This window comes from Bubalus bubalis, chromosome 8 (genome assembly GCF_019923935.1).
Source record: "Bubalus bubalis isolate 160015118507 breed Murrah chromosome 8, NDDB_SH_1, whole genome shotgun sequence".
Lineage (NCBI taxonomy): Eukaryota > Metazoa > Chordata > Mammalia > Artiodactyla > Bovidae > Bubalus > Bubalus bubalis.
Window position 1 is genome coordinate 118,235,107 of NC_059164.1, and position 25,126 is coordinate 118,260,232.

Genomic DNA, 25,126 nt, shown 5'->3' on the forward strand with positions numbered 1-25,126 from the left:
GGTTGGATCTCCTTGCAGTCCAAGGGACTCTCAAGAGTCTTCTCCAACACCACAGTTCAAAAGCATCAATTCTTCGGTGCTCAGCTTTCTTTATAGTCCAAGTCTCACATCCATACCTGATTACTGGAAAAACCATAGCCTTGACTAGACGGACCTTTGTTGGCAAAGTAATGTCTCTGCTTTTGAATATGCTGTCTAGGTTGGGCGTAACTCTTCTTTCAAGGAGCAGCGTCTTTTAATCTCGTGGCTGCATCCCCACAGCTGTCAGCTATAACGACGGGGTCAGAGTTACGTAGGAGGAGGTCTTTACTTTAGGAGACACAGGCTAAACCGTTTAGACACATAAAACCCACTTTGAAATAGTTCAGCCAACAATGAAGTAAAACAGCCAGATCACAAAATTGAGTGGCAGCCATGTGGAGTCTGGCCCGTGGGGATGTAGGCGATCATCAAATTATCACTTCAACCTGAGGTCAAATTATCACTTCAACCTGAGGATCTGAAAACTTTTGTAATAAAAAGGGTGGGGAAAATGATGCCAAGCCGGCATTCTTTGCAAAGCACCCGCGGGACTGGGTGGCCAGGAGCCCCCTGGGGTCAGGAGGACAGGGGACGACCCTTGTCGCCCCCGACGCCCTGGCTCACCTCTGGCTCCAGGTTCTCAGGTGGCAGTGTGAAGGGGACGTTGCACACGGGGCCTTTCTTCTGTGTGGGTGTGTCAGGGCTGCAGGGCGGCGGCAGGTGGGCCGGGGTCATGCAGGGAGCAGCCATGGGCATGGTCCTTCCGGGTCCGTGCCTTGGGAGGCAGCGCCCTGCATTCATCTCCTTGAATATGATACCATCAGTGACTCGAAATCATCTGAAACATGCTTGTTGCACGGAGAGCAAACACCGACAAGGAGGCACCGTGATGAGCGGGTGTCGAGCTCCCCTAGGCTTTGAACAAGGGTGCATTTATCGGAAGTGAATGCAGAGTTCAGTGCTGAGTCAAGATGGACGGATGAGGGCTGGGCCCTGTGAGGAGCCCATCGCACGCTGAACGGACACTGGGAACATCTCGGCGGAGGAAACACAGCCTGGCGTGGCCCTCTGAAGGCTGTGATTGGCTGCTCGGGGTGTGGGAACCAGCACGCATCCAGGAGAGGGCCCAGGTCTGGCCCCCACCCCCGAGGTCCCAGGTCTCTCCCAGCCCCCGAGTCCCCCCGAAGCTGAGACTCTGTGTAGCCTCGGCTGTGAGAGGTGAGACGTGCAGACACCAGGCCACAGGAGGTCGGATGTCTCACATGTCCAGTGGTCCAGCTTCCAGGAAGGGAGTGAATAGGAGGCAGAAGCTGGACCCAGGTGGCTGAACTGTGCAGACGGTCGGCATGGCCCCCAGCCTGCCAAGTAGCCCCTCTGCTCTGGGGGACTCTGGGGTGTTGTGCCCTCAGCCCTGGGCCCCGACTCCAGAGGCTCTGGCCCTGCAGGGCTCAGCTCCACGAGGAGGCCTGGGAGCGTCTGGAACACGGCCTTAGTCTCTCCTCTGCTTCCCTTAGAAAGTTCAGTCCCAGGCAGCCCAGCCTCTGCGAAGGAAGAAGCCCGCATGCTGCTGCGGGATTTCCTTTTCGGCACCAACGTATCCACGGCCTCCCCCGTCTGGAGGCAGTTACTCAGCTCGTTCTGAGGCCATAAAAGGGGGGGGGTGAAGAAAAGACAGTGGGTCAGGAATTTATCTGGACGCGCCGCTTTCTTGGGCAGCTTCCTCACACGAGAAGAAATCCGGCTCGCTGTCAGATTCAGGAGAATTTCCCACGACTGATGGCTACAGGCAAAGCCGGTCACTCCGACGTGACCACACCAGGATGTTCACCGCGGAGATCCTGCTCAGAGCGGGGAAAAGCGTCAGCCCAAGGTTTGCTTGGAAAGGAATTTTCTGTGTGTTTTGAGGGAAGTGGTGCTTTGTCAAGGATGGCGGCTGTGGGTGTATTTTAGACGTTCATTCCGTGGAAGTGTGAAGTCTTGCTCACTTTCCTGACACGAGAGTCTCAGATGAGTCCACAGAAACACGCAGGGTGTTCGTCATCACAGGGCACACAGACAGACTCGAATCCCAGCCCCTTCATCTGTCAGGTGGGGGAGGCCGGGCGGGGTCGGGGGCACGCCCGGGTGGGGTGGGGGGCAGGCTGGGGACGGGTGGGGGGCAGGACAGGGAGGGGTAGGGGGCAGGCCGGGGAAGGGTTGGGGGCAGGCCTGGGTGGGGTGGGAGGCAGGCCGGGGAGGGGTGGAGGAGGCCCAGGCAGGGCGGGGGGCAGGCCCGGGCAGTGTGGGGGGCAGGCCAGGGAGGGGTAGGGGGCAGGCCCGGGTCAGGTGGGAGGCAGGCCAGGGCTGGGTGGAGGAGGCCCAGGCGGGGTGGGGGGCAGGCCAGGGAGGGGTGGGGGGCAGGCCGGGGAGGGGTTGGGGGCAGGCCTGGGTGGGGTGGGAGGCAGGCCGGGGAGGGGTGGAGGAGGCCCAGGCAGGGCGGGGGGCAGGCCCGGGCAGTGTGGGGGGCAGGCCAGGGAGGGGTAGGGGGCAGGCCCGGGTCAGGTGGGAGGCAGGCCAGGGCTGGGTGGAGGAGGCCCAGGCGGGGTGGGGGGCAGGCCCGGGCGGTGTCGGGGGCAGGCCCGGGAGGGGTGGGGGGCAGGCTGGGGAAGGATTGGGGGCAGGCCCGGGAGCTCGGGGATGGCACGCGACATGATCAGCCGGCCACCGTCCTTTTTGTCACACGCGGCTGAAGCTGGTGCCATGGGTGATGCGGCTCCCAGAAAGAGCCAGGAGGGAGTCGCTCAGACCCTCCCCTGCCCCGTCTGCCAGGTAAGGCCGTGGATGCAGCTGTGAGCACATCAGCAGCAACACCCTAAAGGCCACACCTCGAGACAAGGCTTCAAGGACCTTCTGTCCATCCTCCGTGTCTGCGTCCTCAACTTGACCTTCTCTCCGGTTTCATCGCTAAGTACCCCCGGACCTCCATGTCTCTCTCTTGCTATTATGAGTCAGAATCACAGACTTTAAGATGGCATACCACCATAGCATCATATTCCTGTCCTTAGCTTGAAAAGAACAGGAATATGAGGGAATATTGCATAATTCTTTTAAAAATGCAAAAAAAAAAAAAGCACTTTGAAGCATTTTAAATTCTTTAAACTTCTGAGCTATATAACAGGACCTAGCACAGCACCAGCCAACATCTTGTAAATCTGCCTTCTTCTTTGAAAGACAATTTGTTTGCAGCTAGAACCTTCGGGCTGTCAGGGATGGGAAAGTTGCTGTCCGGCCACTTTGAACTTCCCACCAACCTGCTGATGGGGACGCAGCGGGTGTCCCAGCCTCAGCTGGACCGGGGCCAGTGTGGGCGGGGCGTGGGGGGTGGGGAGATATCAGGCGGGCAGTGGACCAACAGAGACATGGATGGGGTGGAGGGGTGGAGCCTGCACACTGCCCTGGGTGGGGTCCAGGTGGGTGCCCCAGCCATGCCCATCAGGGAGCGTGGCGGAAGCCCAGCAGCACTCCTGTCTCCTGGGCGGAGGGTGGATGTGGTTGCTGGGGGAGCGTGTCTGACACATGACACTGTAATGAGCACCCTGACACCCAAGTGGTGTCAACATCGGCTTCAGGGGCCAGGGTGCATGGAGGCCCACCCTGTCTACATGCTCTGCTCCACCACGGACATCGCTGCACGTGTGGAGGGAACAGTCGGACAACACGAAGCAGATCTCAAGAAGCAGCCGTTCTCCCTGGTGGAGTCTGGCGAGACCACCAGGAGTTTAATGCACGCCATCGCCCTGGGGTCCTGCTCGGGGAGGCTGCAGGCCGAGACCTGACCACCAGGTCTCCTTCTGAAAGCTGAGAAGGCAGGAGTGTGGAGGACTGAGCCGGGGACGCGTGTGCGGACGAGACTCACGCGTCTGGGGAGGCTCTGTCTGCCCGCCTGTCTCTGAGACCAGGCTCTGTGACGGCCACATGGTCAGAAACGGCGGCTTCTGGCTCGCGCTCCATGCCGGAGTCCGGCCGAGAAAGCACTTCTTGTGGAGCCCCAGCTCCAGCCCACGTGCAGGCAGCAGGCCCGAGGCTCTGGTCCGAGGGCTTCTAGGGCCCTGGTCCCCTTGGGGCTGGCCCCCCACCCCCGCTGGAGGCTGAAAACAGGCTGTCCTGCATCCCTGAGGCCCCGGCCTGTGGACCCACCGGCTGCAGGGCGTATGGCCTGGAACATGTCTCTGTCTGGTTGGCGCTGCAGGAGGGCGCTTGAGGAAGAGCCTTTGAACTTGAGTGTTTATCTTGCAGCCCTGACAACCAAGGAAACCAGAGGCTTCCACACAGGCTGACCATCTGCCCCACACGGCTACTCATCTGGGGTGCAATTGGAATCCCCCACCCAGATCCTCCCTGAGGACAAGGGCTGAGCGTGGTTGACCAGACATCGCTGTGTTGGCCAGCAGTCCTCGGTGCTCAGTTCAGTTCAGTTGCTCAGTCGTGTCTGACTCTTTGTGACCCCACGTACTTCAGCACGCCAGGCCTCCCTGTCCATCACCAACTTCCGGAGTAATGTCTCTCCTTTTTAATATGCTGTCTAGGTTGGTCATAACTTCTCTTCCAAGGAGTAAGTGTCTTTTAATTTCATGGCTGCAGTCACCATCTGCGGTAATTTTGGAGCCCGAAAAGATGAAGTCTGTCACTGTTTCCACTGTTTCCCCATCTATTTGCCATGAAGTGATGGGACTGGATGCCATGATCTTAGCCAGATGCCATGAATGTTGAGCTTTAAGCCAACTTTTTCACACTCCTCTTTCACTTTCATCAAGAGACTCTTTAGTTCTTCTTTGCTTTCTGCCATAAGGGTGGTGTCATCTGCATTATCGGAGGTTACTGATATGTTGATATTTCTTGGCGCACAGCAGGTACTTAAATATCTGTTTGTTGTTGGCTTTCCTTCTAAATATAAAACACAAATTGCAATGGCCCCTATTTTTAGAGCTCTTTAGGGAAAAGCCCTTCAGACATCACAGAACTGGTCTGAACACCAACTAAACTGTTAGAAAAACCTTACACCTAGAAGTGTGTTAAGATTTTCACAGGAGGGTGTCATTCCGGGCTCAGGTCCAAAGCCACACAGGCGCGTGTCTTGGCTCCTCCTGTCCTGTGAGCCGGGAGCGAGTCGCTGCCGTTGCCCACAAGCCAGAGTGTCAGCCACTGCGTCCCCCGGGCAGACGGGCAGCAGGAGCTGGGCTCCTGCCTTTGGGTGGCACCGCCTGGCCCTCTGGCTCCGAGCGCAGGATGGAGGCTGTGTCCTCGCGAGGGTGCTGGTCTTCCCTCTGAGACCTGAGGGCTTTGCTGAGCCCTCGGACACGTCAGCCCACAAAGTACGTGCTGTCACGTCTGAAGTCTGCCTGAATCCCTCCTGCCCTCCGCCACAAACTCACTCCACGCGCGCAAGTCGCTCAGCACTTACTGCTCACAACACAGTCGGACTCCCGCCCCCACAGGGGGTGTATTAATCACAGGCCCCCACCCCCACCAGCCCCAGCCTGGAACCTGCTGGAACATGGGAGGCTGGAGCATCTCCAGATAGTGACGGAAGGCAGGAACGGCCGGGTGGGGAGACGCACATTCAGCCTGCACCGCACATCCCTTCACGCCCCCGGGGGCCTCTGCCCCTTCAGTCGCCTGTCAGCTCACACAACGTCAGGGAGATGGAGGGCTGGCATCTCCCCGTGTCCCCTCTCTTGGCAGTGACTCCTGCCAGGCAGCAGGTGCCCAGTGATGCTGGGGAGACCCGTCTGCTCCTTGCACAGCCTGCCCGGCCTGCGAGACTGCCTCGCTGACCCCACAGCCCTGAGAGTCCAAGGGCGATGGTGTGATCCCCAGGACAGGGGAGGACGAGGCTCCAGGCGTTCGGAACCAAGCCCCGAGTCCAGAGCAACAGCAGCAGCAGAGCCTGAGCTTGCTGGCATCTACCTGTGCCCACCCCCACCGCTGCGCCTCCAGGACCGGGTGGGGCTCGCAGGGTGCCGGGCACAGAATCCAAAATACGACACAAATGAACTTATTTTCAAAACAGGAAGGGACACAGAGACACAGAAAACAAACTGATGGCTGGTTACCAAAGGGGAGACGGGGAAGGGATAACAGGAGTTTGCGATCAACACACACACACACTTCAATATATAAAACAGATACGCAACAAGCTCCTACTGTGCAGCACAGGGAACTATACTCAATATTCGGTAATAACCTGTGAGTGAAAAGAATCTGAAAAAGAACAGAGGTGTGTGTCACTGAATCACTCTGCTGTACACCTGAAACGAACGCAAGGTTGTAAATCAACTCTACGCCAAAAAAATAAAAAACAGTGATGTCGGCAGAGGGGGTAGATACGGAGGAGGGAGGGCTCTGGAGCCCCATGAGCCCTAGAGGAGACCCTGGAGCAGGGGCGGGCGCAGCCCCTCCCCGCCGCCCCCGAGCGGGGCGGTGCCTACAGGTGAGCACCGCCGGGCCGCCCCCCGCCCCCCGGAGCCAGGCGGTGCGTTCAGGTGCCTACAAGTGAGCACCGCAGGGCCGCCCCTGCAACCCCCGCCCCCCGGACCGGGCGGTACCTACAGGTCAGCACCGCCGGGCAGCGGTTCTTCGGCAGGTTCTCTTCCCTCTGGGCCACGAGCGAGCTGTTGGGCTCGGCCTGGTAGGCACACAGCGCCTCCCACTCCTTCTCCAGGCGGTTCTTGTTCTTCAGGTGGTCCTCCATGTAGGCCTGGAACAGAAAGCAAGCGTCAGCAGGTCCGCCTGCGGGGCGTGGGCCCTGGGGCGGCCCCAGGCGGAGCCCACGCTCCACCTGCGCGGACCCGGCGGGGCGGGCTGGCACCGCGGTGGGGAAGGGGCCGAGCACGAAGCAGACGTTGGGGGGGCGTGTGTCCCACGTCGCAGGGCAGGGAGCCCGTGCCAAGCCCTCTCTGGGGCTGCTGACCTCGCTCCCACCTCTACACAGAAGTCGTTTTCCTTATGACAGGCCGGCTTCTCTGAACCCACCAGGGGGATGCAGTTTGCTCTGATGGACACAGTGTTACGTGGCCGTCAGGGTTAAAAAACAAAACCCCAAACACAAACCAAATGTCTGACCCTCATCTGCTCTGATCTTAATTTTTCCAGGCACCTGCCTATGGGCAGGGACACAGGAGAGGTGGACGGGCAAACTGGCCTCCTGAACATTCCCTCCACAGACTCCGGAGCTGGTCTTGTTCACTCGCTTTACTGATCTGTTTAGTCCAGAGATGACTGCAGTTTTAAGGAAAAGAATCTCAAAGAACCGACCCAGGTGGTTTTATTGGGCCCAAAGGAAATAGTCTCATCTTCTAATGTCTTGCTTGTGGATTTTCAAATATGTCCACACAGCAAAATGAAACACACACACATGTGCACACACACACGTGTGCACACACGCACACACGGAGCCAGGTCCCTGGTCAGGCACTCCAACGTCCGGCCAAGATTCACACCTCTTCCACGCGCACCCTGCCCCTCTGTCGGCCCCTTCGTCTGCTCAGTCCAGCAACCACCACTCCAGTGACCATCGCTGCTCTTGGCTGCCCCGCCTTATCGGCACCCACCCCAGGGGACAGACGGGCACGTGAAAAGGAAGGAAGCCCACCAGACGGTCGGGCTGAGATCTCACACCTCTCAGTAAAATGCGGAGTACAGCTGGCCTGAATTGCTTTGTATTATTCACTTAACAAACACCGACTCTGTCCATGTTGGTCCGACTGGTGTGTTTATCAGTGAGTGTGCGCTGAAGCGGGGTGTGGAGGCTGGGTGCCCGAGGGCGCTGCTCCAGGGGAGTGGTCACGCTCCGGGTTGCCTGGACCAGCCGAGGTGCCCCTGGCCTGTGGCTCCGGGAGGGCCACTGACAGGCCCCGGGCGATTATCACACGTCCCTCGATCCCCTGCTACATCCGCTTAGGGGACCAGTGGATGGCCTTTCGTGCAGATGACCAAGAACTGTGACCATGAACCCTTTTCAGGGACAGACTGTGAACCTCAGTAGCTCACCCTCATGAGGAAAAGAAACATCACAGGAGTTCTAAGCCCACTCCCCGACACGGCCCTTGGGTTTCAGGAAAAGAATTTCAAAGGACTGACCCAGGTGGTTTGATTGGGCCCAAAGGAAATAGTCTCATCTTCTAACGTCTTGCTTTTGGGTTTTCAAATATGACCACAAAGCAAAATGAAACATCTTTAAAGAAGCAACTTTAGGGCACAGTCCAGAAAATGTAAACCACACACTGCTTTCTTTGGGGACAATCATCATGGAACATCACATATATTTTTTGTACCAGTTACTCTAAAAAGGATGGCATTTTTGCACAACCCAGTACTTAAATCTGTGTAAATCCTGACCAGCTTATTACCTAGCCTAAAATACGGTGTGTGTGGAGGTCCCAGGAAGGAGGGGAGTTCTGGGTAAGTGTATGGTCTCAGTGCTTCTGGGATTACTTTTCCCAAGACTGGTTAACGTACAGTCTTACTCGTGGGCATAAAACGGTTCCTGGCAAAATGATCCGGGATCCTCACTTTTCTTTGGAAAATGCTGTTCACAAAGTCCATCAGGGAAGAATGAGCTTCTTCCTGAGAACTGTTGTTTTCTAGAAGTAAGCTATATGGAGAGTTGCTGGTTCTCTCCTCTAACAGTAAGTCTCAGTTGTGTCTGACTATTTGTGACCCCATGGACTGTATGTAGCCCACCAGGCTCCTCTGTCCATGGGGTTCTCCAGGCGACAATAGTGGAATGGGTTGCCATTTCCTTCTCCAGGGCATCTTCCTGACCCAGGGATCCAACCAGGCTCTCCTGCATTGCAGGCAGATTCCTCACTGCTTGAGCAATCGGGGAAGCCCCAAATGAGCTTCTTTAAATAAAACATGATGGATTCTAAACTGATGAGCCTTAGAAGGTTTAATCCAGTCTCAAATGTTGTCTGCAAAAGGGGCCTCACACTCGAGCCCGCGAACGGCAGCTACTGCCCCAGCACGCCCCACAGCCCGCACTCGGCCACAGAAGTGACCGCTGTGAGGGGCCCTGGCTCCTGCAACCGGGAGAGCCTGAGCACAGCCAGAAAGAAAAATGAGTAAAAGAAACGCAAACACCGAGACAAAGCTTTCCTCCTTGCGGCGTGCACTGCCGCGGTCACCTGTGCTCGTCCTGCTCCGGTCGTCTCAGTTGATCTGTTCCGAGCAGCGGTGCTTCTCTGTTACACCTTTACAGAGCGTCGGTCACTGTGATAAATGGGCATAATTCCCATCCGCGTCTGAGGAGCCGTCGCTCCCTACGCTTGTGGGTTAGATGCTTTTCTTCTGAGACACGGGAGTGAGTTTCACGTTGTCTGTGGGGAAGCTAGGCTTTGGTCGTAAAAGAATGAGTTTTACACAAAAACAAAACCTGCCACCGTGACTTAATACCATGAGGCCCCTTCTTTTTCAAGGGTGTGGGAACAGGTGGAGGGGTCCTCCCCGGACACAGTCGCCTCCTGGAATAACTAGGTAAGTGAACATGAAATTTAAACACTCCGCGTGCTCCTCCCCCAGACTGTAGGTGTTCCAAAAGCTGACCTTTAAAATACTTTCATTTAACGTGTGTGTGCATGTACGTGTGTGTGTGGGGGGGGGGGGGGTAGTGGGTATGGCAGGACGGCTTAGTTTCAAAAAAAACGGTGCCTTTTTATTCCATAAACAGCACATGTAGAAAAGAACAGAAAGTAAAGGGAAGCAGAGTGAAAACAGAAGCCGCTGATGACCTCCTGCCCAGAGTGAAGCTGCAAGGCTGTGGTAACTGCCACCGTCCTTGGCACATGCGTGAGCTGCTTTTTCATGTTGCTATTGCTTCTCTGTCCTGACAGCTGCTGCCTAGGCCTTGGACAACATCAGTACTACGGGGTTTTCTCACTTGAGCCGAAACGATGCTGAGACGAGGGTCTTCCAGACGCACCGTCCTGCCGCCTGCTCCGCTTCCCGCCTCAGGCCTCCTTCTGGTTCCTGCACAGGCGGGACTGTGGTCACAATACCACCTGCTCCAAACGCCGCCACCGGTGCCCCGACAGCATGTGCTCTGTCCAGACATCATGCTACCAACCTGCCACGCCGGCCCAGCAAGAACACTTGCCCGCTTGAACTCGGCCCCCGTCACGGTCATTCTCAACGCTTCACGCCAATTCTGCCACGAATCCACCCAGACGTCCAGGTCAGTGCAGACGCCACCTCCTCCTTCAGGCCCGTCCACGCCCTGATCTCCCTTTCCCACAACCCACTCCCCACATCAGATACTCACTATTGCAAAACCCGCGTCTCTGTGACGTGAGTCCCCTTCTGCTTTGTGGGCGCCAGGCCCTCCATCCTCTCGTGAGATCGCCTGTTCCAGGCTGGGGCCAATGCCGCACGCACTTAGCACAGAGTCAGTATTTGTTGAATGACTGACATAATCTGGAAACCTGGATGCTGTTTTTCAGTTGCTAAGTCACATCCAACTCTTTGCAACCCGTGGACTGCAGCACGTCAGGCTTCCTTGTGCAACACCATCTCCCAGAGTTCGCTCATTCACATCCATTGGGTCAGTGATACTATCTAACCGTCTCATCTTCTGCCTCCCTCCTCTGCTCCCGCCTTCAATCTTTCCCAGCATCAGGGTCTTTTCCAACAAGTTGGCTCCTCGCATCAGGTGGCCAGAGTATTGGAGCTTCAGCTTCAGCATCAGTCCTTCCAATGAATATGCAGGGTTGCTTTCCTTTAGGATTGAGTGGTTTGATCTCTCTGTACCAATCCAAGGACTGGTGCAAGGGACTCTCAAGAGTCTTCTCCAGCATCACAAGTTGAAGTAATTTGTATTACTTCAGTTGTATGTTGTGTATCGATAACTGGCAATCCAAAATTTTTGCCATCAAATCTAAAACTTGGAAGAACCGCCCCCCAAAGTACCATAAGGACTTTGGAATGTTTCATTAAATATTTCATGCTGCCTTCTTCCTTTCTGAGTTACCCAAGGAGCATCCATGCAACTCATGGCAAATGTTCCTGTGACAGTCTCCATGTCTCACAGGCTTGCAGGTGTGGCCAGAGCTCAGAAAGGCCTTCTCCCAGTCTCCCCCACTGTTTGATCTTAGCCCCCTTCAGTGTCCAGGTCTGTGGTGTCTCTGTGGGTCACTTCTGTGGACCTCATGCCCTGGGTGAGCAGCCTCGTTCGGGATGTGCTGTGTGCGGTCCCACTGTAAGGAGCCTGTCTTCCCCACGGGTTGTGAGCTCCTGGGGCGTAGGGACCTGTCCTACACCAACACCATCAGCCCACAGAGGAAGCTCTGGGTGCACAGAGCAGAGCAGAGCATGACACACCAGCACTGGAGCGGGCTGGTCAGGTGAGGGAGACCCCCACCACTTGGAAGAGCCCAGTCAAGTGCGGATTCAGGGCTCAGCACCCATTGGCTCAACTTGAGGAGCTTAGATAGTTGAGTTAAGACAGCTATGTAGTTCGTAAGGGACCTTTGGAAGCAAGTCTTTAATCCTGAAGAATTGCTCAGTATGCTCCCCTGGACATGGGTTCTGGTGGGCTCTGGGCTTACGCAAATTGTGTTCTCAAAAGCCTGGGTCCATCGGGAACGTCACTCGGGCTGAGTTCAGGTAAGTCCTGAGTGAGAAGGTTTCTAAAATCTTCTTGAATTGTACTTTCCAAGAGCCTAGGTTTGAAGCACTTGCATAGAAGATAATCCCCAGATCAAACCATTCATGGAAAAAAGTCTTGAGCTTTCAGAATACGGGTTTTCTACATTTGCAGTCAACCCGGCTGACAATGACCTCTTGAGCCTTGACCACATGATGCTACCATGAGGACGGCTTTCACAGGACCTAGTTCATGAGATACTGACTCAATCTAAGGCGTTCCTCTTTAATCTTCCTCGTATTTGTGACTCTAACCTTCCAGTTCCCGAGCTCACGTGCCCTTTTCTGGCCCACAGGATTAGACTGCTTGGGTAGGAAAACGACCAAGAGTTTCTGGGCCACGAGGACCACGTGCCACGAGACGACTCTTCAGGAAACACTCTCCATATGTTGGACGAACCAGCTGGCTTCCACATTTAATAGAATCAATTTACACAGAATCCCGAACCTTTGGGACAAAAGTTACTGCATTATAATGTGGAGACGTATGTCCTTAACTTGTTAATATTACCCCAGGATTTTTTGCATGGTTTTCTGATCAAATTGTCAACACCTTCAGGTCAAGAAAGTGATTCCTAGGAATATGGAGCGTTTGGGATGCTCTGGAGTATAAAAGAGTTTTGTTAATAATCACAGGAACATATTAAGAAAATAATCACAGGCACACTTTTGTATCTTTGGGAAGTTAATTTTACCATCACTCTCAGAGCCTTTGTGAATGCCTAAGGGAGTTTTCCAATAGGAATGAAACTTTAATAAAACAGAGAAGGCAGTGAGCTTGATTTCAAAAAACTCCTTAATAATGTAATAAACAAAAAGGTTTGGTCCCCACAGACTTTTTGGGCAAACCATCTAATTTTACTTACCCTTAATATACTGCTACGCAAAAATGGGAATTCTAGTACATATTTCTAAGGTAGCTCTGGGGCTTGACTGAGTTAATATATGAATTATACTTTGTGACTATAAACTATATACAGATGGAAAAGATGGTGTTCCTCATGAGAGAATATCTTATGTCTCTTCCGTATTCTGTGACTGCAGTGTCCACAGACAGCAGCTTTATCTAAGGAAGTACAGTATGTTGTCTCCCGGGGACAGCAGCTTTATCTAAGGAAGTACAGTATGTTAAGTCTGCACAGACAGCACCTGCCAGCCCTGGCCTGAGCACACGAGGGGATCAAGTAGAGTTGTTGCTGTGAGGCTGCCTTGTCTGTGGTCAGCCTCCTGATGCTACCAAACAGGCGAGAAGCAGCCTCACCAAGCTCATTGGTCATGGTTTCAATGCTGCTTCCGATTCACCAGGGATGGTGGTCCCTCTAACAAGCCCACGGCCTCCTCACAGCACGGATCAGGCAGGATCCTCGAGCTCCTCCCCACTACGTGCTTCTTATCACTGGGTTCAGATGGAGGTGTCATGAGCCAGTCTTGAGGCACCACTGGAAATGCCAGTGTAGAGACGTGAAGCTGAGCTGTCGATCTCTGGGTGGAAAGAGCTGGTGATGCCAAGTGGGACTGTGACCTGGCACCTCAGACCATGTCGGGATCTGCACTGTTTCACCAGCACTGTGTTACCAGTGTTGGCATCAAGGGTCAGTCTCCAGGGTCACAATCAAAGAATCCCTAAAATCATCTACTTCACCACAACATGACTAGCTCAATTTGTCTTCGTCAAACAGCAACAAGCCAGCACTTTCCTCATGAAACAGAATATCCATTCAAAGGACTGATGCTGAAGCTGAAGCTGCACTATTTTGGCAACCTGATGCAAAGAGCCAACTCATTGGAAAAGACCCTGATGCTGGGAAAGATTGGGGGCAGGAGGAGAAGGGGACGACAGAGGATGAGATGGTTGGATGGCATCACTGACACGATGGACATGGGTTTGAGCAGACTCCGGGAGAGTGAAGGACAGAGAAGCCTGGTGTGCTTCTGTCCATGAGGGTCACAGAGAGCTGGGCGTGACTTAGCAACTGAACAAGAACAAAACAAGCCAGCATCTGTGGTCTCAAGGGCTTTGGACTGTGACTGCTCCAAGGAGAGCCGCGGGCACCCGGCTCCCTGGCCCCCAGGCCGTCCTCTGCTGCAGGAGTATTGCTGCCCACCTCTGAATGCTGGGAGGATGGGTCTGGAGACCTGTGCGAGTTGGTCTGAATCCAGCCCACAGAGCTGGGATCCTGGCAGATACTGGCTGCCAAGGTGCTCGACCAAACTCACGTGGAGTGGTCACGAGAGCCTGGGTGAACAGTGCAGTTTTAGTTCTGTTAAAAGTCACAGAAATGATGTTACTTTGGCATTTCTGACCACTACCAATGGGGTTTCCCAGGTGGTTCAGTGGTAAAGAATCCATTTGCCAATGCAGAGGTTGCAGGAGACATGGGTTTGATCCTGGGGTGGTGAAGATCCCCTGGAGAAGGGAGTGGCAACCCACTCCAGTATTCTTGCCTGGAGAATCCCATGGATGGAGGAGCCTGGCGGGTGACAGTCCCTGGGGTTGCAGAGTCAGACACGACTGAGCGACCGAGCACGCACGCTTGTACCACAAGCAACGAGAGGGGGACACCCTGAGAGGGGCAAGAGGACTTACTAAAGATAATAATGAAATAAGCTTTTAACACAAAAAACTGGAACTCATAAGGAGGGCGGACCATCGCTAAAATCTAGCAAACTCTAAGATCCGGTTGACTTTATGTCACAGTGATCGGTACACACGGAAACCACTCACGTCAGCACAAAACCGTGTCTGCACAGATCTCTGGAGACCTCTGTGGCTCTGTGGGTCTTCAGACACGAAACCAGTAGAGGCTGTCCTGGTGAAAGTCCATTTCACAGTTACACTGCCGGGAACGAGCTTCTGCCGCCGAGGAGAGGGTGTCACGAAGGAGGCGCAGGTTTTGGAAGATCCAATTATTACTCGGAAAGCTTTGTCTCTGTTCTCCACTCTACACGGGTGCCTATGCTGTTCTGCATGCACGGCCAGTCATGCCCGACTCTCTGTGACCCCCTGGACCATAGCCCACCAGGCTCCTCTGTCCATGGGATTCTCTGGGCAAGAAGACTGGAGTGGGCTGCCATCTCCTTCTTCAGGGGATCTTCCCGATCCAGGGATCGAACCCACATCTCCTGCCTTGTCAGGCGGACTCTTTCCCACTGGGCCACCTGGGCAGCTGGTGTGGGTGCCCATGACAGCAATCAGACCATTTGTTACAATAAGATTACATCCTTCACGTTTTCTTTCCTTGTGATAGGACCTGAAGGCTGGTGCTTTAAAATCAGATGGAATCAGATGCAGGCTTTTAACAGCAAGGAGGGAGCTGCTTCAGCTACCATTTGGGGAGATGGTGATGCTTCTCCCTTAAAAATAAACATGGTCACCTGTCTCTATTAATGCATGAAAGGAAGATGTGTATGCTGAGTGTCTGAACTCCAAAAGGAAGACGTTTAAGTTATGAGCAAAGAACATGGAAAGATGAAAGGAAAAAGGAGGTGGGGTCAACTGCCTGGGCTCAGCCCACATCACACAGATGCAGGCACAGTACATGGCTGGGTTATGCACACAGATGCGGGCACAGGAAACGGCTGGGTTAGGCGGGCATCCTGTCTGCACAGACTGCTGCATCTGGCATATTTTAAATGGTATTTGTTAATATTATGCATCAGGCAGGCTAACACATTTGGAATTAGAAATTCAAAGTAGTCTGTTCAAACTCAAGGAAGGGCAGATATGGTTAGGTGATCAGAGGGTAGTTCTGCTGTTTCTTAGCTTAGGAAAGATTTGCTTGAAATGGGAATCACAAACCATACAATCAAGCGTATTCACACTGCCATCTGACTCCAGTGACAATAACCACACTGGAACCTCCGGACACGGCCGGCACCCTCCTCCCAGCAAGTTCTCACACCTGCCCCGCCCGCCCAGTCCCACCTGGCGAGGGACGAAGGGTCTCACCGGACAGTTAAACACGTGCCGTTTTATCTCCTTCAAACCGGGAACTTAAAGTGCAGAGCGCTACACACGCATCATATTAGAGAAAAGGAACACGCAGGGACCCAGACCAGGCGGCTCAGCGCGTGGCCCTGTGTGGGCAGTGGGGCTCACTCGGGAAAAGCCAGCATGACTTGGAATCCAGCCCCTGGGCTGTGTGTGCAAAGCCTGAGGGAGCCCCATCGGGAGAGAAGAATTAGGAAGGAGGAATGAAAGCCCGTTCCTGCGGCCTTTCCTCTTTTTATCACACTTTCAGTATCACCGCCGAGGAGGAGGCGTTTTTGAGGAGGGGACATTCGCACGTGAGATCGCAGGGGGCAGTCTGCCTCCCTTATCCTGGCGAGTTGGGAAGAGGATGAAAGCCTGACACTGACCAGCAAAAGCATCGGGCACGTGCAGCAGAGGTGGCCTCACCAACGCATGTGAATCAAGGCCGTTTCCCCCAGTCCCCCCGTGAAAGCTCTGTTTCTCAGGCTGAGCTGTTTTGAAGATGGAATGGAATCTTGGCAGGCCCAGTGACCCCGAAAGCTGTTCTCAGGCTGTCTCAGCGAGAGTTAGAATTGAGCTCCCCTTTCTGATGTGGTGACCAACCTGACTGTGCGATAGTAGGGATGTTAAATTGTTAAAACAGTGCCGAAAAGTTCACATGGCTCCAAATGTAAAACCTTTAAGAGGAAGTCCCCAACGGACGCTCATATAGGCGAGACGGTGAGTAAGTAACAGCCTGGGACAGAGAGGCAGCAAAGGAGAAACGGAAGACGCTGGGCTGGGCTGGGGGCTGTGAGCCCTGGGTTATCTGTTTGGTCTAAAGTTCCTTCTGTACTTGAAAAAATAAACTACATTGAGGAACCAAGAAAACAAAGAAACAAAAGCTTTGAAGAAAACCATGTGCTTTTTCAAAGTACTGCTGGGAAAGCCTCCCCAGGATGAGTTCTTTGCCCCTATGTGGTGCCGAGAAGGGCTGTGCTTTTGGAAGAGAAGGAAAAGGCGACTGCTTGCAAAGCAGGGCGTTGAGAGTGCACGAATCTAGTTCAATTTCGATTTTGTAGAGCTTAACTGATTGGAAGGTTTAATTAATATATTTTTATTATAATTCTGAGTTTTGGTATTCTAAATCTGGAAGAGTCCTTAATTGCGGGGAGGCTTACTGATAACATAGGATTCCCTCATAGCTCAGCTAGTAAAGAATCCGCCTGCAAAGCAGGAGACCCTGGTTCTATTACTGGGTCAGGAAGATCCCCTGGAGAAGGGATAGGCTACCCACTACAGTATTCTGGTCTAGAAAATTCCATGGACTGTATAGTCCATGGGGTTGCAAAGAGTTGGACACAACTGAGCAACTTTCACTTTTCACTTTCTTTACTGATAATGGGCTTCCCTTGGGGCTCAGCTGGTAAAGAATCCGCCTGCAATGTGGAGATCTGGGTTAGATCTCTGGGGTGGGAAGATCCCCTGGAGAAGGGATAGGCTACCCACTCCAGTATTCTGGCCTGGAGAATTCCATGGACTGTATAGTCCATGGGGTTGCAAAGAGTCAGACACGACTGAGTGATGTTCACTTTCACTTACTGATAACAGGAATTTCCTGAATTCTGCAGGGTCAGGCTCAGGAAGCCTCCAGCTTCACAGCTGGGTTGTTCCCACGGAGGGCTGAGCGGGTGGGAGATGCCCTCAGAGACTCTCCCACACTAACTGATGTGCCCATCAAACCTGCTGTGACCTGCACTCACCTTGCTTTACAGATTTATGGAAAAGGAAAATCACAATTTTATGAAGACTTAAACTGAAACCCTGGTGGAAATGTTAATAAGGGACACGCTCTGTTCCAGTAGCGTTCTAATCAGTAAACTTTAAAGAATAAATATTTTGTCCTCACCACCTCTTCTGACTAAACAGGAGAACGTCTCTTTATACAACTGAGTTTGTTTCACACTGGGCACTTTAGTGCCATGTAATTTTGGGTGTGTGCGTAGGAGAAAGTGACAAAGGTCTTCTGCAGTGAGGCTGAGTGAGAGCCATGCGGTAATAGTAACAACAACAGTAACTTCGCCTGCCTTTCAGGGCTGACATGTTCAAGAAGCTCAAAGAATTTTAAATGAACAATTGTATGAACCTTAAGATCTTATTTAACATCTTAACAATTAAGGTTATATGAACATAGGCAAAATACAAAGGTGAATACTTATAAGCAGTGGAAAATAATTAACAGAATTATACCATATTTCCATAAATATACAGCTATTTATATCTAAACCGAAGGCTAAAAAGCTTTGCCTGGCATTAAGAGTGAAACGTGGATTCTGCCACTAATTGTGAAAGAGGAAGCTGAGAATTGCAGTATTATTTCAGAATCTTGTTCATGTGTTGGTAGATTTAGCCATTTATTTGTTCATTCAACTAGCTTTATTAAAAGCATCGTAGGAGCCGGGGTGTTGTATGTTCCGGGGACCCAGCAGGTCCAAGACTCTGTCCTCGGGTGCTGGGGTTTTAGCTGGAGAAAGACCACACACGGTAGGTCAGCAGCATTTAGAAGATAGCTTCAGACAACGGCAGGGGGTGAGGGGACTAAAACAGGTGACTGGGGGGTGAGCAGCCCAGGAAGGCAGGCCCCTCCTGAAAGATGGGGAGGCGAGGCTGCAGGGGACGGCGGAGAGTCACTGGAGGGAGAACGTTCCGGATGGGAATGGGCCCCGTGGTTCCAGAACCAGAGAGAGGCCGGGGTGGCGGGGCCCAGGAGGGGGCACCAGGGGCCAGGGCTGGGAGCTTGAAAGCTGAGGGTGGGGAGCAGGAGACGAGGCTTATTCGAGAGTGGCGAGGGCCAGCCGGGAGCTTCACGCAGAGGCACACGATGACAAAGATGCCCCGTTCCATGCCAGCCTCGGGCAGGACCGAGGACACCAGCCAGGCGTTCCGAGAGGGGCTCAGGGGCTGGTCTAGGGCCGACAGCGCAGGCAGAGCTGCCAGGGTTCCCTAACAGAACTCGCCAGAGGCTTCAGGTCGAGTTAATACAGATTCCGCGCATTTCATTCTCCTGCCTGCTCTTCCTCACCCTCCCAGATGTCTGCAAACCCTGACCCCTCACTCAACCGGTGAGGGCAGGTCTGGTCTCAGAGGCAGAGTCGCAGCCTGACCCCCGACACAACTGGTGAGGACAGGTCTGATCTCAGAACCAAAGCTTCAGTCTAGATCCACTTGAAGTCAAAAACCTGGGTAGAAATCGGAATGCTCAACAACCCTGACACTTCAAACAGCCTGCATGCTTAGTTACCCAGACAAAATCTCCAGATATTTGATGACACTAACTTTTATCTTAGCTTTGTTCTACAACATCTCATTGAAGATCAGTTTGCCCAACAGAAAACACACAGTCAATACTTAACCCAAACTTAATATGCAAAATCAACCTAACAACGAAACCAACTTGATATACTTGGGTGTGCTGTGCTGTGCTAAGTTGCTTCAGTCAGGTCCAGCTCCGTGCGATCCTAGGAACCGTGGCCTGCCAGGCTCCTCTGTCCATGGGATACGTCGATATACTTACACAAATAAGGCAACTCCTGAAATACACACAAGGGTGTGTGAGCATGCGTGCATCTCCAAACACAAGAACAGCCCTGAGGAAGCACGTGGTAACCGGCCACCATCCCAGGGAGCAAATTCTCCTGGTGGCACAGAAATACTGATCAGCTCTTCAGGTCATGTGGGTCCAGGAGTTCCGTCCGCATGCTGATTGTGGACTGGTTCCCAGATGACACGAAAGCCTCCTCCAAGAGATTCGCACCCTGGAGTAGCCAACAGGCCCAGTGCACTCGAATACACTTGAGTGAAACCAAGACGATCCCAGGCTTTGAGAAAACGAGAACGTCTAAGAAAGGCCTGGAGCACACACCTGCACCAGCTGTCCTTGCTGGCTTGCCATCTTCGGGGCCCACGTGGGAAGGGGTCCAGGGTTCCCAGGGAACCACCCAGCGCCCTGGCCCAGCTGCCTCCTCCAGCCCGCGGGGCTCCAGGACCACCCCCGAGCGCCCAGAACACTTGTGGGGTCTGCCACAGGCCCTAGAAGCCACGCCCCGCCCCCCAGACCAAGCTTCCCACGCTTTGGGAAATCCCAGCGTGGCTGTTCTCCTGTTCGCAGGACACCAGGCTCTAACCAGGTGATGCCATAAACTGGCTATCGATTCAGTGGGAGGAACCGGTGCAGAGAAGTGAAAGATGCATTTTCAGGCCGATCGCTTTACTCCTCACCGCCCCAGTGCCTGGCGTGGAGCCCAGCATGGCCTAGGTGGTCAGTAAACACTTGATGAACGAGGGGGGTGCACCCACCCACCTAGGCCCACCTGGAGAAGGGGCCCTAGCTCCACAGCCTCTGACGCAGCCTCAGCACCAAGGCCAGAGCCGCCCGGTGGACACGGGGGTCACCCCGAGAGACACTGAGCCGTGCCGGCCTCGACAGTGAAAGCCGTTGGGAAGAACGGGTCTCAGCGCTTCATTTTTCAGTGTTCTCCACAATATTGACTATCTTAAACGAGCACTCAGCAGAGGGAAGGACAGACTTCTATGCTATGAAACAAATTTTAATTTCTTGCAGAATATTCTCATAAATTTCTTTTTTTTCCGCCTTGCTTTTTTCTCTGCCTAGCTTACCAACGCTCTCACCTTCATTAGGATATTTGGGAATATTGCATAATCTATTCCTGGGATGCATGAGCAGCTCTGCAGCTTATAAAATATTCATTCACTTTCAAAAGTATTTGCACCCTGCTGTCAGACGTGGACAGATTCATACAGAGTATCGGAAAATGGCTATTTTAATGGCAAATGCTTTCCTCAAACCTCTCCACTAAAACATTTTCTTCAAAATTATTTTCATAAGATGAACAATTTCAACATTAGCGGCTAATCCCCTTTCATTTAAAACTCTGCTGATAAAATTCTTTGCTTGTCATTCAAATAGTAAGTAATAATTATAGACCGGAGGCTCCCATCTCTGGATTCATTAATGGTAAATTGCATGGAAGTCTGAAGCATAAGGCGGCTTTGATACATCTCAAAATGCAATTTCCATAGCTTCCCTTGGCTATGTACAATTAATTATACAGTTAATAAGGGAAATATGTTAATGAAAGAAACATTATTCATCCAGACCACCTGCCTTCACCAAATATCTTTTGTAAGCTTCTCTTCTTTTTGTACTTTTGGTCTACAGACAGTAAAAAAAAAAAGACCTCACAATTGACAATGTGGTGATTTTAAACATCAGTCTCCCAGGCTGCAGCTACTTCCATTAACACAAGTCTAAAGAAAAATTAATTCAAGTTTATTATATTTCTACTAATTTCTGCCTTTTAAAAGCTTAAGATGTCTACCCATGGCATTTTAAATGCCTGAAACAGCTGTTTATCAAACAAAAAATTACTATTAAGCTGTCTTATTTCTACCAACAATACACTCATCTTCATAGATAAATGGAAAGCCCTGGAAAACTAAGAGAAACTGCAAGAAAGATGCAGAAGCCCCAATCATTCTGAATAGATTAAACTCTCCTAAGTCATTTCTCATCCACTGCAAACCCCTGTGTTTAACAATCATTATATCCTCTCATTCCTTGGATAGTCGGAGTATGTCTATAGATGGTTTAGTGCAGAAGCCAATGGTAACCCTTACTGACAGTTAACGTCTGAGGCTTTGATGGGAAGAGAGAGCAGAACAGTTTAGCGAGAAAGTAAGCTGTCCAGCTGTAGCTGCCTCTCTGTCTGCTTTTTATAAATTACTTGGACAATAGGAAAGAATGCATCTGCAAATATTAGTTTTAAACAAATTTTTATTAATATAGATTAATAGTCTTCATTAAATGAGATAATAAGCATTTGATTCCAGCCTCAATCATGTCTTTTTGATATATGAAAAATACTTTCAACCATGAGTTATTCAGAAATTCCATTCATGTTCAAAATGTAGTTGGAAACCAACCTTGGATTCCAGAGCTGATAGGCAAGAAGAGGAAAAAAAAGAATCATGACAATGCAGTTTTAAGATAACAAACTCTCAAAGATCTTCTAATGAAGAAACTAATTCTGGGAGACAACATTCTTCCCAAAGAACATCCCTGCCATCTCTAGCACAGGGTGGGGGGCCTGACGGGTGACGTCAGACAAGAAGGTGAGCGATGAAGAAATCACTGCATTTTCACTGCCATTCGGCGGCTCAGGCAGTGCTACCTCCAGATCGTCGTGAACAGCAGCTGTGGGTAGCGTTTCCGTGTGTGCACCAGCAGGCCCACATGTGTAAAGGGCCACCCGCCCACACCTCCCCAACCAGATGGTCACCTATAAAACTCAAGTGGCCCATCTCAAATCACAACGGTAAGAGCAGATTCTGAGACCCAACACCTTCACCATCACCTAGCTGACATGAAAAAGCTGAGAGGAGGCAATTTTCACTCGAAAGATGACGGCAACCGCTTAACAGGGAAACCTCTCAGGAAGAGGAAGGGGGGGTGGTTGCCTAGCAACACAGAGACAGCATCTCGCGCATCGCCAAGCAGCAGGGCTTTTCTTAGCAGCAGTCTTTTCTGTTCTGTACCAGTGATGTACTCGTTACAATTTTCTGATGGAGTTTTTAGGAAGAAGAAAGAATTCCAGTGGGTGCAGTAAAGGTTAGCTAGGAGAGCAACGTACACATGAATTTCCCCTCCCATATCCAGATGGGAAAGGCTGGACTCTACAGAATAGTATTAGGGGATATTTGCAGACGATCTAAAAGTGCTATTTGGAAGTACAATGTCTGGATTTTAATTTTCTGAAACCAACAGGCCACACGCTCGTTGGCAATAATATGAGAGCGGGGAATAGAAGTGATACCAAGACAGGAAAAGCTAATATAAGACACACGCATTTACCCTCATCTTCTTACCAACCAAACTTGCTGAGAGGGATGAAGCCTAGACATCTGTCTCCTGTCTCCCCAAGACCTTCCAACCAGCAGTGAAACCGCTAAAATACAGCAAAGAAAAAGGGAAAGATGAAGCTTTAATCGTCAGCCACAATAACCAGGAGTTGGCTGACAAGCGTTCTTTGTTCAATTGCTTTCAAATGGGGAGTTCAAGGTGGGAGAGAGAAGAGAGTTGATCTATCAAACATTATTTTCACTTTTTAGGGTGAAAACTTGGAGATAAGACTACCAAACGCATTTTTCATCTCTCCCCAGTTCAGCTGCCAATCATACCGTGAGCTGCCCGAATGACACGCCCACGCGCTCTCAAGGTTTGATGGGTGAAGCGGAGGATTATCAGATGTCAGTCTTCCTGCTCCTCCAGCACAACCCAACTGGGAACCAGCAGGGCCCCTCCCAACAGCTGCCTCGACTGTCACGGCAACACACACGTCACTGGCATTCCCCGTGGCCACCAGACGTGCGCATCCAGGGTCCACTCACCTGCCCAGCTGCTGCTGACCAAGGCGCCTGTCCACGCACGTCCACAGACAACCTATGCTGCACACAGCTGTGCAGGCACTTCCTGAAGCGAGGTGACCCTTTTCAGTTCAGTCCCTCAGTTGTGTCTGATTCTTTGCGACCCCATGGACTGCAGCACGCCAGGCCTCCCTGTCCATCACCAACTCTAGAATTTGCTCAAACTCACGTCCATCGCGTCAGTGATGCCATCCAACCATCTCCTCCTCTGTCGTCCCCTTCTCCTCCTGCCTTCTATCTTTCCCAGCATCAGGGTCTTTTCCAAGGAGTCAGTTCTTTGCATCAGGTGGCCAAAGTATTGGAGCTTCAGCTTCAGCATCGGTCCTTCCAATGAATATTCAGGCCTGATTTCCTTTAGGATGGACTGGCTGGATCTCCTTGCAGTCCAAGGAACTCTCAAGAGTCTTCTCCAATGCCACAGTTCAGAAGCATCAATTCTTCGGCACTCAGCTTTCTTTGTAGTCCAACTCTCACATCCATACATGACTACTGGAAAAACCATAGCTTTGACTAGACGAACCTTTGTCGGCAAAGTAATGTCTTTGCTTTTTAAAATACTGTCTAGGTTGGTCATAGCTTTTCTTCCAATGAGCAAGTGTCTTTTAACTTCGTGGCTGCAGTCACCATCTGCAGTGATTTTGAAGGCCCCCAAAATAAAGTCTCTCACTGTTTCCACTGTTTCCCCATCTATTTGCCATGAAGTGATGGGACCAGATGCCATGATCTTAATTTTCTGAATATTGAGTTTTAAGCCAGCTTTTTCACTCTCCTCTTTCACTTTCATCAAGAGGCTCTTCAGTTTCTCTTCACTTTCCGCCATTAGGGTGGTGTCATCTGTGTATCTGAGGTTATTGATATTCCTCATGGCAATCTTGATTCCAGCTTGTGCGTCATCCAGCCTGGCATTTCACACTGCGTATAAGTTAAATAAGCAGGGTGACAATATACAGCCTTGACGTATTCTTTTCCCAATTTGGAATCAGTCTGTTGTTCCATGTCTGGTTCTAACTGTTGCTTCTTGACCTGCATACATATTTCTCAGGAAGCAGGTCAGGTGGTCTGGTATTCTCATTTCTTGAAGAATTTTCCACAGTTTATTGCAATCTGTACAAAGGCTTTGGCATAATCAATAAAGCAGAAGGAGATGTTTTTCTGGGATTCTGTTGCTTTTTCTATGATCCAATGGATGTTGGCAATTTGATCTCTGGTTCCTCTGCCTCTTCTAAATGCAGCTTGAACATCTGGAAGTTCACAGTTCACGTATTGTTGAAGCCTGGCTTGGAGAATTTTGAGCATTACTTTGCTAGTGTGTGAGATGAGTGCAACTGTGCGGTAATTTGAGCATTCTTTGGCTTTGCCCTTCTTTAGGACTCATGACCCCTTTGCCCATGTACAAAAGTGAAGTGTGGGAACTGGCCTGGATGAGGTGGCTGGTCACTCTCAGGGTACGGGAGCACCTTGAGGAAGTGTGGGAACTGGCCTGGACGAGGCGGCTGGGCACTCTCAGGATACAGGAGCACCTTGAGGTGTCTCATTCATTATGTAGAACATGAAGCTGGGCCTTAGATGTGATTCTGAAGGTGACGTGAAATCAACTGGCAGCGGCCATCCACACTGCGTTTAACCTGCAATGAGTCTCGTGTTCTGAAGATGAGAACAAATAACCTGCAAGGCCTCCTCTGTGAGAGCCTGGAGATGCTGGGTGGACGGCACAGTCTGCCTGTCACAACATAAAGGGAACTCCCGGGCGCTGGGCTTCCACTGTCCACACGACACCGTGGGCAACCAGACGTGTAGGAGGCAGGGCGCTGGGTGTGAGACACCTCCTCCCCAAACCAGGACGCCCAGGGACCACACTGTCAGTGAAAGCATTTGCCGAAAGCATAAGCTCCACAAGGAGCTTACCTGTCTCCTACAGACTCAAAATGGGAAAACATTCGGACCTGGGGCCTCATCTAGGGTTGAGGGTCAACC

General features: G+C 51.9%; 1 protein-coding gene across 1 annotated transcript in view; it reads right to left on the minus strand.

Annotated features, from left to right (window-relative positions):
* PTPRN2 (protein tyrosine phosphatase receptor type N2) overlaps window positions 1–25,126 on the minus strand; it is a 611,408-nt gene that overhangs the window by 53,963 nt on the left and 532,319 nt on the right. Inside the window, exon 15 of the mRNA XM_025291953.3 lies at window positions 6,610–6,757. Coding sequence (XP_025147738.2) covers window positions 6,610–6,757 — 148 coding nt within the window. The remainder of the gene's footprint in view (window positions 1–6,609; window positions 6,758–25,126) is intronic.